The sequence below is a fragment of the Gallinula chloropus genome (assembly GCF_964237585.1).
Source record: "Gallinula chloropus genome assembly, chromosome: Z".
Lineage (NCBI taxonomy): Eukaryota > Metazoa > Chordata > Aves > Gruiformes > Rallidae > Gallinula > Gallinula chloropus.
In genome coordinates, this window is record NC_140089.1 from 8,774,006 (window position 1) to 8,788,693 (window position 14,688).

General features: G+C 39.2%; 1 protein-coding gene across 1 annotated transcript in view; it reads right to left on the reverse strand.

Moving 5' to 3' along the window:
• MSH3 (mutS homolog 3) overlaps positions 1-14,688 on the reverse strand; it is a gene marked incomplete at its 5' end in the record, with an annotated part of 111,482 nt that overhangs the window by 38,479 nt on the left and 58,315 nt on the right. Inside the window, 3 exons of the mRNA XM_084278982.1 lie at positions 588-756; positions 2,790-2,977; positions 10,623-10,755. Coding sequence (XP_084135108.1) covers positions 588-756; positions 2,790-2,977; positions 10,623-10,755 — 490 coding nt within the window. The remainder of the gene's footprint in view (positions 1-587; positions 757-2,789; positions 2,978-10,622; positions 10,756-14,688) is intronic.

The following is a 14,688-nucleotide window of genomic DNA, read 5'->3' on the forward strand; positions in this document are numbered from 1 at the left end:
TTCTGAACCTCAGTAGCAAAAGAAATATCCACCCAAGGTCTTTATTAAGTGACACTCTAACTCATCCCTTCTCCCATCCCCTCTCAGCATTGTCTATTTGCTCCCTGCTGCATCTCTTGGGTCTTTCTCAGCGTCCCAGGTCCTCAGTGGGACAGTGATCTGCTTCCAGCTTCATACCACACTGTCCTCACTGATTCATCTCTTTTACTCTCAACCCTCATTCAGTTGCCAAGCTAATTTCTTTTCCCAGCTTTCTGTGGACTTTTCCCCAGGTCTCCCACTCTCAGTTCCCAGCGCAATGCTGAACAGTGGTATCTCACTGATACTTTCAATTCAATACACAAAAAAGCAAAGCATTACTGAAACAAATTTGACTGCAGTAACGTGGTTTTATTATTTAAATCACCAAAGAAATTGACTTAAATAAAGTGACACTGTCAAAAACCTGTTTTTTGAAGTTGTGCAAATATAGGCAAATGACCTGATCAAGTACCATACTAAATGAAGAGAGTTCTAGTTAAGCCTAGCTTTTAAGCTATTTTCTAGACAAGCAAGGGAACTGCCATCCATAATAGACACCATATTACCTCTTGACCAGAAACTGTAACATACTCGGCAGAAGGATTCTTGATCTGTTTACGAATGTCTACCAGATGCAACTGGATTTTAGAAAGCACATCCAAGATCTCCTCTTTTTTCTTTCTGATGACAGGGAAGTCCGTAAGGTCCTTGAACAATTGGGTTTTATCTCCAGTCCTATCCATAAGAAGCAAAAGATATAGTAATGGTAAAACCAAAAGACACATTCCCCAATTCTACTGGCTGTGTCCATATTTTTATTTGTTATTCTCACTTAATACTAGCTTCATTCCCCTCTCAGTAAGTTTTTTCTGTTATTTGTTCATAGTACAGCACATTTACCAAAAGCTGCTATGCACAGTATATAAACACAAAGGCATTTAAACACTGATAGTCCTTTCCCCATTGTATTAAAAAACCCACCTATTGCTGTTGCTTTCTACTCGTCTACATTATATTTGCCCTTCTATGCCAAACCCTGCTGACTTGGATTTCTGTCATCTCTCAGTGTGCATCCTGCAGCTTTATGCTTGTTTTCCCTTAGTCAAGTAAAGCAAGAAAAGGAATCACAAGAGAGATCATTCCCTTCTGGCTCAATCCAGAATTTCAGAATACAACTGTTGTCACAACATGGAGGATCCCAAGTACAGACAACCCCTTTTACCATGATCAAAAGTGAAGCTCTAGATAATTTCTGCATAACAGGAACACAGATTTTTTTGCATATTTAGAATTTGTCCAAATTTGGACAGATTTTAATGAGGATTACAAAGAAAAAAACATCCCATAAAGTTCTCATCAAAGCAGAATGTCACCAGGAGTTTTTCAGAGTACCTTGCTTCTTTTCTAAAGAAATGATTAACCAGAGCAGTTTTTAATACATGCAAAAAATCTGCTCTTTTCTAGTCTTAATGTCAGAAAATGACAAAATAGTTTTGGCTGCAATATCTCAGCTCAGGATTGAAACCTGAAATAACATCATTCAAATATTTAAAACTGGAAGCCGAACAAACTATTAAAAATATTGTTGTCATCAAAAGTAACAAAAATTTAAGTTGTCCTAATAACTATCAGGCAAACAACAAAAAGTAGTACAAACAGGCCTAAATGAACTGAAGTATACATTTGTACTTTAGAGCAAATACAAAACTGTACCATTTAATTAGATAATTACCTTGAAATCTAATATTTGGAGAACAAATAGTTAGCAAACTGAAAGTACTAAAACACAAAAATAATAGAAAGTCTCATTTTCTACTTATATCAATACCCCTTTTGCTTGAGAATGAAACTACAGATGGAGCCAGTGACCATACAGGTAACGCAAAGCTGGACTTTGATTTTGCATTACACAGGATTATTATATAAGTGACAGTAAAGATGCCATTTGTAAATACAGTACTAATTTTTAGAAATGATTTTGTGCTAATTAGACTTGTTTCCATGGGAATGGAAAGGATAAAATGATCGGTAGTAGCCAGCAGCTGATTGTGAAGACTGTCACTATGTGATGTACACCAAAAATTCAAAAACTGACAGTTTAAAAACCCCAACATAAAACCCAACATCTCAAACTCCCCTTAACCCTTAATCTCAAACTCCTCCCTGGAGCAAAGGGCCACTTTTGAAAACTATTACAGGATTTACCTGCACTATACAACTAACACAATGCAATATACACATGCACGTGCAAGCATGCATGTAGCTGTCAACTGCATATTCTCTGTTGCTAGTGAGCATATAAATGTATTTTTAAGAAGTATGGTGGGACATGCAAAGCTTTGAAAAATTTTCACAAACAATAGTAGAAGCCACATTCCTGACTGCAAAGCAGACACTTTGCTAAAGGTCAAGTCTCACTTCAAAAGGAATAGCTTAAAAACAAAGTATTTCATAAATTGTTAAACAATTTAACATGAGCAAAACACATTTTGCTATAAATTCATTCCCCCAAAGAGCCAAGAAACTAAAAAACTCTTCAACCTGAGGCAGATATCCACTAGGCAAAATATTTGCTTGCCTGGTTTAGGGGAAGGGTATGAGCTGTAGAAAAGCACAATCTCTGCTTAACTATAAGCAACCTATACATATATAAAATCAAAAATATAAACCTAGGGTATATTAAAATAAGATGTGTAATTCACATAACTGAATACATGCAGTCAGCAAGCCCATGAGGCACAGAAGACTAATCTATTTTCTCTACTTACTTGGCTGCTTCTTCATTAAGGATCTTTAAATAATGTTTTACTGGGGAGAGAAGTTCTGGGATTTCCAAAAGCACATTTTGTAATAGTGGAGTTTTCACTTGAGAATGTATGACTGGAACAAGAGCTTGGATTTCCAAATCCAGACGGGACAGGGTGCTGAGTATCAAGAAAAACTCTTGGGTTGAGCACTGAGAAAGGAGGCAATATGTAAATCATTACAGTGTATTTTCATTTAATCCTACATAGTTGGGGTTTTTTTGCTTTCAGAAAATGACATAAAATACAGTTTAAATGAATTAACTGTAACACAGTTGCATAATCATCATATTCAAAAGGTTAATAAACCATACTAATTGTTTTAACCATTGTTGTCAACAAACAGTTGAGAGCTGATGTACATTATACTTGTTGCTGGATGGTGCTCTGTAGCACATATGCAGTACACAAATAGCTGAAAAATAGACTAATTATGTGCAAGAATCAAAAACGCAGGCTGAGAAACTTTATGAGTACCACAACTTCTCCATATGGATTTCTGCATCTATGTGCTGTTATCTGAATCCCCAGGCTGCTGTTTTGGCAAGAGGGGGTTTGGAAAGACAAGGTCAGGCACTAAGAGGCAGAGTCTTGGAATAAGAACACAGAAAATAAAAGAAAAAAAAACCCACAGAAAGAGAAAACCAGCAGTCATTGCTTAAAGTGCTTGTAGCTATTGCCAGTTTCAGCCTCTGTCAGGTCACTCCTAGGTCTATGTAATAAGAACACACTAACCTGGACTTTGCCTTTCATCCTCTCCTCACTAGGTAGAAAGAGATTGTTCTACCTATGTCAGACAGTTAGCCAGGTACCACAGAAGAGGAATCTTCCAGATTTCAGCCAATACCACACAGCACTTTCAGAGCTTGCTTCATGATATCCACAGAGCAGGAGCATATTGGTTCCCATAAAGCAGCTTCTCACCATAAACAGTGAAACTCCTTTTTTAAACATTAACATGACTTCTGATGTGGCTCAAATATTTTGCTGTTAGATTCCAGACACTCTTCAAACTCATCAGTTTGCTACCTTCAGTTCATTTCCAAGCATTAGGCAGGACTTTGCAAGCAGTTAACAACTTTAACAGAACGTTCCACCTCCTGCCACGCTCGGAATCCCCTCCATGCAGATGTCCCATTCAACTCTTAGTTACCTGTGGAAGTCATGCTCCACCTGATAGCACGTTTGGTTTTGTGCTACACAACATTTGCATACTAAACGGAACTCAGAGACACTTAATGCCTTCAAACCCTGCTAAATTCAGTGTCACTCCAAGACAATTCCATTTGAGGTTTGAAAAAAGTTGTCCATAAATAGTTATGCCAGCATTTTTTCACATTTTACTGATCCATAGGAACATTCCTTCTTCAGTTTTCTGAACTTCTCCCATCAATCAACTGACACTACTGAAAAGCCATGTTTACATTCCTCATCAGAGGAAGTAAAGTGTTTTGGTTTTGCGTGGCTGGGTTCTGGTGGAGAAGGGGAGCTGCAGGGGTGGCTTCTGCAAGAAGCAGCCAGAAGCTCTCTGCAGGCCCCACAGAGCAAACAGCAGCCAGCTGATGGTCAGAGTCATTGCTGACCAAGGCTGAGGCCATCAGCGATGGTCACAGTGCCTCTGGGAACCACATTGGGAGAAAAAACCCACAAGCAGCTGCTTTTTGCCCCCAGAGAAGGGGGTGAGAAGGTGTAAGAAACTGTGCAGACACCAAGGCTGGTGAGAAGTGAAGAGGAGGTGCACCAGGTGCCAGAGAGAAGATGCCCCTGCAGCCCCTGGAAAAACCCATGGTGGAGCTGGTGTCCCCCCACAGCCCATGGAAAAGGCTGAGACCCCCCCTGCAGCCCGCGGAGAGGCCCCTTATATTCCAGGTCCTTATATTCCAACGAATTACATGATTACCATTTCCTTTCAGAAACTAATCCATAAAGCAGTAAGTATTGCCATGTAAAAGTTTTATCCAATAGCCTCAACTTCCCATCCATTAAATTAATACTCTCCTGTATTACACTAACTCAACTCCCTCTTTGCTCTTAATACTCTTCAGATATCTCTAAACCTTCTGACATCTTTTAATCATCAATTTAACCACACAATAATCTTCTGATCTATCCTCATGAACAGTCCATTATTCAGCCACATGAAAACTTCAGCAGTCCCCTGCACTTGCTGCAATTTATCAACATCTTTCTGATAATCTGGAATTTACTTATTCTATCTTGTAAAAGCTCTAACAAAATAAAATAAAATAATAAAACAGTAAATCTGTCAATGGCATCTGAAGTCAAAGCACAAAGGAAAGGTCTGAAAGACTAAACAGGTGATAAATCCAGTCTTGGACTCAACGTCAAAATAAAGTGCAGTATGACTGACTGCATCATCATCATCAACCTTGATGCACATAAAGGACAAAATTCTGGAAGACTTCCTTTGACTACAAAATTACTCAAAGAAGTAAAGGCTGAAGCCTTGCTACACAAAACTGTGAAGTAGGTCCCTGGAGCATCAAGTGATTCACAGGAGAACAATGTCCAGAAAAGAAGAACAAGCAAATACGGACTTTAAGAAACATATCAGTTTAACAGGTGGCATTTTTTTGGCTTTTCTTTACATTATTCTTTTTAAAAAAGAATTCAAATAGTTATTTAATTACTACACTACCTATAGGAGGGTGGGTTACAAATATGCAAGAACACCTGTCTGAGGAGTTCTTCCACCAGGGTGGTGTGGCTGGTAAAGGTGAGGCTTCAATAACAGGAGGAAGCCAGGTTTTTATAGTGTCACCTATAAAAGAATCTGTGGAGGGAAAAAACATACTGTAAACAACCCTGAAAGTAATCATGAGATGTCTTGAAGGATGCTTAATGAATATGCTGAAGCTTCTCACAGCAACTCTGATAGTCTACACACCACAACAGTCACCTAATGAGTTAAAAAAATCGATGCTACTCTGGGATACAATCTACAGGTGGGAAATTCAACATGCTTTACTGCAAACAACTTTGTTAAACACAACACTCCCAAGAAAGAGAGTAAACATACCTACTTTGTGCTTATTCAGAGTATTACTGTTTCCCCTGGCTTCATTTTGGTAGCACTGCAGGACTTCGCATCTAAAATTTAATGGCTCCACTGAAGAAATGATTTACTAAGCAAAGCGATAACTTGGAACAGACACATAAAAATAACTCCAAAAAGCTGGGCCCCATTAAGTGGGACTGATTCCATTTAAATCCTAAGTAACCTTATAAAAGATACATAACTGTGTTATAAATTAGAAGCTTTTAAAATACAGTAAAAATGGTTTACATAAAGCAGGATTAATAGCTTTGCATTCAGGGAAGATTCTCACAAGCTTATTCAATGCTATTTTTGAAGTCTAATTTTGAAATGCTGTCAATGATAGCTGCAGCTTTTCTGGCACTGGAGAAAAAAATAACCTCAGAGTCGACAGTGATGTCAAACAATAGTTCCAACCAGCAGTTTGTCAAGCTGCACTGAAAATAGTATGGCTGGTGCCGAGAAGAATGCAGGGAAAGATGCACAGCTCTACGCCAGGTGTGACGACGCCCTTTCAGCAGCACTGAACACAACTCAGCTTCGTTTGCAAGGGTGAAATTTATTTTTCCCAGCAGATCTAAAATGGAGCCACACAGCTGACAGCCACTGACCACGTTAAAAGCCCTTCAAATAAAAAAAGCCAAGCTAACAGGAGTTGAAATGCAGCGTACATTTATCACTCCTTTCAAACGGTAATAACTACCTTTATGTTTTCATTATAGTGAACTTTTTTTTTTTTGGTTTAGGAAAAACTAGGTATTTAATTTTAAGATTACAATGTCCCCTTGTTATGGCACTGTTTATATTAATTAGCCTAATGGGGAGCACTTTGCTCAAAACCCTATTTAGTATTGCAAGTCTCAAAATATCTGCGATGCAAAATCTTTAAAAGCAGTGTATAAAAGATGTGCATAGTGCTATGACAGAAGAAAAAAATGTAAAAGTAAATTAAGATATGCTCTAGCTGAGTCTGTAATGTATTATGCTATGAGGATAATTTATTTTAAATGTTCTATGCAAACAGCAAGTAATTTCCTGAGCATATATCACAGGTAGTGACTTCATAAGGTGAAAAGAAAAACCTGAAATACAACATTTTTCTCTGAATCTTCTGAAAATCACAGCCTTCAAGGAAGTATCAAACATACCTTCCAGGGAAGGGCACGTGTTCAGCACCATTCCATTTCACTAGCTCAGGTGAAAGACTTTAAGTACTTAACAACTGAGCTGGGCAGCACCCTTCTCCTCAGAGGAGTCTGACGGTGAAGTAGTGGAGTATTCACTGGAAAACTGAAGGCAAATCCCACAAGGAGGCTGTAGGCAGCCAAGCAGCAAATACTCCCCTTGTAGCAACCGCCTGCTTTATTCTGCACAGGCGAGCAGCCTGGTAAGTGGGCAGCAGAAGTTTTAGAGACTGATTCAGAGTTGAATGGCAGCTTGTGAGGAACTCCAAATGAGAGCGAGCTCCTCGAAGTCAGGAGAAGAGCAAAGTGAAATGACATCTTACCACACACCCTAGTAAGGTTTGATTATTGACCTCACTCCTTGTGTAGGAGTTCAGTGGAACAGCTACACTTTAATGTGCTCTGTACATTCGGTGACCATTTGTTGTGATGATTCCTGTCCACTTTGGTGACTGAGTTTTAGTCAAAAAAGAATGTTTACTGAGCAGAGGGTACAAATAAAACAAACATTTATGGATCAAGCCTGTATAAATATTTATCTTCTGAAACACACTGCATGAAACCAGGCATGAAAACAGCAAATAACATCAGAATGGCCCTGCAGGAAACATTTTTACAAGTACCCATGGCACGTGTTCTCTGTGTTGGTTTTTAGACCTACTCAAGCACAGGTCTCTGACAGCTCTGTGCACTCCAAGGCAAGACTATGCAGTCATCACTTTTGAGACAAAAAAAGTAGTGTCCTGCCATTTGTATTTCCTACAGTCCTGAGGTGTAGATCACAAAAGGAAATGTATGTGGCCTAAAGTTTTTTCCTTAACTCCGTGGCTCTCTCCAAGGGCTACAGGACATGGCTAAAATAGTTACAGAAAGCATTGAGCCAGTATCTTCCAGCAAGATCTAAATCTGCACCAGCTCCAGGCACTGCTGCCTCTCAGTTTACTGCTGAAGTCAACTTCTGAATGCTACCAAGAAGTCTTCAAACAATTAATCTCCAGCCATGCTTCTCTTGCCATAGAGAACGGTGAGGCCATTCTGCTGTTGACAGTGTTTCTGCCTTGAAAGATGTCAGGTACTGGAGCTGCAGGAACTGAGAACAACCAGTCCTCATATATTAATTCCACTCTCCATAGCAACAGCAACATTGCTTGTCTCCTTAACCATTCCCTAGTTCTCTTCCAGGCTGGAGCAAACCCACCACTAGCAATACAACCTCCAAGGTTAATATCTAATTCCCACTACAAAGAATGCTGTTCTAATACCAGGTTGCTCATACCTGGAGGCAGATCAGCAATGTTTCTTGGTGGTTTGGGGTAATGGGAAGTTATGGAGGGTCAAATTAACAACTGCCAATTTGAATGATACTACCAGATGAGAATCATTAGCAGACTTTAAAAAAGGAAAATATACAATGATGCTATTTACTCAAAGACCTCCAATAAAAATGCTTTGCCTTGCAAAGTCAGTTCCAAACCAAAGCAATTTTTGGCCTTCTGTTTTTTCCTGTCTCCTCTAGAGGTTACTAGTGCAACGTGCAGTCCATGACAAAATACCTGCAGTGGCTGACCTGAATGAAAGATGTTTGGAACATCTGAGATAATCCAGCCACCTCTGTACAGTGCTGAGGTCTCCTTTCATGAAACATTCCTCCTCAAATTCTAATGTCATTGAAATCTAAATCACAGAATCACAAGGTTGAAAAAACCTTTAAGATCATCAAAAGGACCTGAAGGATTAAATATTTGTCACATTCACCTATTTTTCCTGCAGTTGACATTGAATTAACAAGCCTGTATTACAGCATATTTCCTTGGTTAAGCCATCAACACATTCCACTGGGAGTTTTGGAATCCTTAGTGGGAATAAATTGCAGGGAACCTTATTTTGAGCATGTGAGAGATGGACATCTGGAATTAACAGAACTGGAAAGGCTCCTAGTGGGAGATTAAATGGCAGAGTTTAATGGATACTCCAAAAAAAAATCATGAAAACCAGTAACTCTGTGTTCTTGAATATGTATCTGTTTTGCAGGGACCTTTCTTCAGGCTCCGTATTCACTGTCTGTCTAGACTATGGAATCTGTTTCCCCAAGTCTGCTTTTGATTCTTTATTCAAAACAGACACAGTTTTTCAGGGACACTGTCATCTCCTCAAAGTCCTAAAGATCTTCAGTCCTCTGGGCACTCTCCACAGTGTTCTGCAATGAATGACAAACTAGACTTTTACCAAGTGAAGCAAACTCATCAAAGGAAGACTGTGCTTGGAGCTTCCCCCACCCCATTTACCCTTCTTCATAGTCTTGCTGGTGCACTTCTCACCCACAACGTCTTTCCACCATCTGAATCACTAAACATGTAACTTCTTGCTACAGTGGCTGTTGTTAAAATAAACTACAGTCACCTCATTCCAAAAATCCTATGAAAATACAGGGGCTCTGAATGGTTCCACCTAAATAGTGGCTTTAAAGCAGAGAAGGGTAATCAGCCTTTGAAATAGAAGGGGACACAGGTACAAAATAATACTGAAAAAAAGGGGGCCAGAAAAAAAGGGAAGCACAGAATAGCAGTAGAGATTTGCCAGGATGTTGTGAGACACAGATGTATCCCTACAAACCTTCTTAGGTATCACTCAACCTGAAATTAGTTAAACCATTAAAAAGTAAATTTTCCAATTCCTGGACAGTTGTTTTGAACGAACAATTATATCATGTGGATACAGCACACTTTAGAGGCTGGGGAAGTTGGTGGACTCAGCCCTTTCAAATACCATTACAGCTGGATCTCTGTATCCATTCATTGAAATACACAAGTCTTTCTGCTGCAACACATTAGGGCTTTAAAAATTATTCCAGAACAGAATTTCCGATTTTCAAAGAAGAAACCTTTGTGCTGAACCATTCAAAGAAATTACAACTCTGCTCTCTTTCTACCCACCTATTCCTTCATCTAAAACAAACTGTCAAAACCCTTCTATACAGCAGTGAAATAAAAGAACATGAAGTACTGCACAGGTGCTATTAGCACATTAATCTGCTTCAACTAAGAATTGTCAGTGTCTCATTACAAGTAATTCTTATTAAAATGTGCAACTGAGATGCGAATTACAGAATTCATAAACAAATTAACATTCATTTGAAAATAGCTAGCTACAGCCAAGTGGTTTCACTTGCAAGTGTGATTTTAGATAAGTATAAAACAATGTGTTGCGTTCTGTAAAGGGAAGTAATTTATGGCACAAAGACCTATTACACCATCCCATCTCATTGAATCCAGCCACTAAATCATAAGTATCATAGATGTTTTTCCTGTTAGCATTAGCAATACAGTATATGTATTCTAGATTTCTACTCAAGACATTTCTTCTACCAGCGTATCACTGATACAAAATAAGGTTCTACCATAAGACAAAAATAATTTTTATAACTTGCATCCCTTTAGGATGTCAGCCTCAGTCTTACTAAGAATATTTTTAGACAAACATGAAAACCTATGGAAGTATATTAAGACAGAATAATGCTATTTAGAAAACAATAAATTAGGATAGTTATGGGTATACCTTTTTATGAAAAACACTGCAGAGGCCTCTCTCTATATCTGGCAGCTTACAAAGAAGATTTCGAATCTGACCAAATACAGTGGATTCTGACTGTAGAATTTCAGACACAGCATCAAGCCGGGCGTTTATTTCACTGTAAAAGAATAATCATAAGATCAATAAAGCAAAACTCTGTTCCTCTGACAGGCAGCCATAGAACTAGTGAACTTTCTCCTCTAGTTTGTTTAGGTTTTGCTGCATTGCGTTTTTTTAAAAACTTTGACTAAGGGCACATAGTAGGCAAGAATTAATAAATGCTGAGAAATTCAGGCTTTCATTTCAGATGCAAGAAAGACCTTACATAGAAGCTTATTAAGCCTTCCTTTGGCTCAAACAACCAAACATAAATTTCATGTTCTTCTATTGGTACGCAGTATGAGCAGCACTGAATTTTGAATACTTAACCTTAAATTTGCAGGTAAATTCCAGGGGGGAGAGGGAGGCTGGGGGGCGGGACAGACAGGGGGAGATTAGGCTTGAACTCTATGAAGTATACTTTATTCCAAAAGGGTATAAATATTAGTTATCATTTTGCCTGTTTTTTTATCCTGACCAGCAACTGGCAATAACATGAATCAGAACCATGTTGGGGTTTTGGCTGCCTTTTTTTTTTTTAACTTCCAAAATCTGTAACATCAAATCTCCACATTTCAGGACTTACGTGAAACAGTGAGGAAATACTTCTTATGCACAGAAACAATTCTGTAGTTATTTGCACCTCCCTTACAATCATATTCTTGCAGCCATTATTGGAAAAGAGCTTTAAAATGGACAACTTACTGCCAAGATTCACCTGTATCCACACTGATGCTAATGGCACAGCTAAAATTTCTACCAGGTCCATGAACTGGCTGTAATTTGCAGACCTAAGCTTAACTCCCATTTCTGCTTTTTTGTGCAACCAAATTGCCTCCTTGCTACCTTCCAGGCAAAGACTGAGATTAGGATTACAGGGGTGCTTCCAAAACATACAGGTTAGGAGTTTATCTTTGGGAGCTGGTGAGCCAAAGCACTGTCAGTTCATGCAGCCCAAAGGAAACAGAGAGAAAGGTAGCTAGCTGGCTGAGGGACAGCACTGAAATAGACGTGTCAAAGCTGAATAGCACCATCCCTCTGAATGCAGCTTTTCCACCTTCAGGCTTTATCTCTAAGGTGCAGAGTTTGTGTGCGCTACAAAACTGAGTCGACTAGGTGAAAGTTGTGCTCAGACTGCTGAGGTTTCACCACAAAAACATCTGCTCTGTGGGTACAAGTGCGCTGGGGAAGGCTTTAGCTGGCGTTGGGAAAGTTTCCGGCAAGTAAGGCTAAATCTGAAACATCATGTTCCAAGACACTCTAAAAATCCTCAAGACGTCCCAGTGCTTATTTTAAAACCCTTGCAGTCTCTTCCAGAATGACAACTAAGCCTTATCACAACAGTCTCCTCCTGAGACAAGAAAGTTCAGAAATTCCCCAGGCTGTTCTGTGTGTGCCTGTCCACCCTTGCAGGTTAAGAACAAAGCTGTCTTCTGATATAGACACTTCATACAGCAGCCAAGTGTGTGCAAGGCAAATACAGCCCAGCCCACGTCGGTTCTCATGGACCAGCGAGATGCTTAGAGCTCAGGAAGCACAGAAGGAGAAAAAGAAAGGATGCAATCAAAATGTAAGGTTTTGGGGGAGGCTGCTGCTCTTGTCCCTGACTTTTACTGCAGAACTGACTTGCCACTTTTCATTGTACCTGCTAACAAATACTATCCATGAGGAAAAACAATAAAATTAGGCAGCTCCACAGGTTGCAGGCATTACAACAGACCAGCAGTCAGAGGCCTCTGGCCCTGAAGACAGCTAAATCTGAGTCCTGGAAATTTTATTACATGCCATCATGACTGGATGTGCCCTGGGATATAAATAAATCTTACAGCATTTAAGTGCCAGGATTTTTTCAGTGACCTGCTGCTTTACACTAAAACAATAAAACCAGTGAAACTACAAATGGTGTGCTTTAATCCCAGAACAGCCTTGCTGTACATCACCAGGGTTTGCAGTGCCCCACCTGCCATCATCTACCTGGAGCACAGGTGGATGCACTCCTTCACAGCCACTATGTGAACTGGGGACAGACTTTATGCTCACTTGACCCTGGGCACTGACTGCAGAACTCCATCAGTTATCTCTGAGCTGGACCACAGCCTCTCCAATCATACCATAACCACCGAAATATTCCAGTATCTTGAAGGACTGAAATGTCAGGCTTTGTAGGCTCTGCTTAGCAGCCCTGTTGCAGGTCACAGGAATACCTTCCTCCCCATCACCATTCCACCCTTCCAGCAAAATACACAAAACTAAAAACTCTTCCCACTCCTCTGGGCAGGCAGGCAACTTGGAAGCAGCAGCAGCAGACGGCGGCTACTGTCAGTGCAACTGCTCTTAGAGGGGCTGTTTACAGCACAGAACACATTTGAGCTTTAAATCCCATCCTTAAGAGCCACAATCACGTATCTGGTGTAGAGTGGCAGGGTTACTAAGTTATGCAACCAAATAACCAAAGAGCAGACTGTTGGCATCCATACAGAGTATCCAAGACAGCAGAGATTTAAGCTTTGTGCATCAATTAGTGAGGTGCTCTACAACTGGGTAATGGAAAGGAAATTGAGAAGTGTTAATATCAGTGAGGAAGTAATAAAATACCCCGAGTAGGCAGCTTTGAAGCTAGCAAATGTTTACACTGAAATTCTGAAAGGTCACTATCATCAGCCACAACTACATTTTCATGGAGAAATATTAAAATTCACTGTAGTCAAGACCCTGGAATGCTCCTCTGTGTGAAGGAGTAGTGAACTGTTAAATTATACACATGTGTACCTTAAAAAAGAAAATAATCTGTGCTTTTGTTATAAAAAGCACGTGTAAACAAAATAATTCTGTTCTAGAACATTGTCACTTAATTTGAACAGCATGATTTTATCTGTGACCAACAGTAATATGTAAAATAGATGCAGATATTAAAAAAACCCTCCTCCCTTCAAAGCTTAATCTCCACTTTAATCATCCTCACATATGGCCATGTTACTGCAGCCCCAGCAATCTAAAACTAAGCATCCATACAGTTTTTCTGCTTTAATCCTACAAATAAGAAAGGGTCAGGAAAACGGTATCCAGTATCAAATGACCCATTTTTTCCACCTGTAAACAAAACATACCAGGTTTCCTATTTCAAAAGCCAGAAAGTATAGTGAAGAGTTATGTAAAGCTACACGTATAACAGGAAGGAAAGACAGGGAAAAGAAATTATAAAAACAGCCAGATGAGTAATTCCAAAGTATGCTTTTAAACATTAACTATTTATACTTAAGCTAATAAACAAGTTTTGTTGAACACCACTACATTTTACTGATCTTTGTTAAACCACCTCAGAAGACGTTTGTTCTACGCTGCACAGTTATTCAACACATCTGATGAATGGTTTGGGGTTTCTAATCACTCACGGTCTGGAAAAATGTTCCATCAGTAGAAAATCTGAATCTAGGATTCTACAACAAAACTCAGCAGCTTATGCTAAGAACCCTTCTCACATTTTATAAACTGGCTATTACTTCATTCTCTATTTGGGTGTGATATTGGACTATTCTTTCCCATCTGTATAAACCATGTCAGTAACCTGAGCTCTATCCAATTTTCCAAACAATCTTCTGTGAAATAATGTAACATAAGTCAGTTGACTAAAAGCAATACACTTACTTCTGCTGCACCCTCCACCTCAGAATAGCATCATTAATACAATACTAAAAATCACTCTGTAATGTATTTAAACATAACACAATCTAAATGCGGAATTTTTTTATTCTAGTCACTTAAAAGAACTACTTGAAATTGAGATACCCCTTTGTATTGTTCTACTGCCAGAGGTGAACAATACAGAATACTAGCAAACACAAAAATATTTGAATCCTGAACTGAAAGTTATTTTAACAAAGCTGAAGGCTGCAGATACGAATGCACTGTACTGAATTATCATCTGAACATCTTAACAATATAAACAGGACAG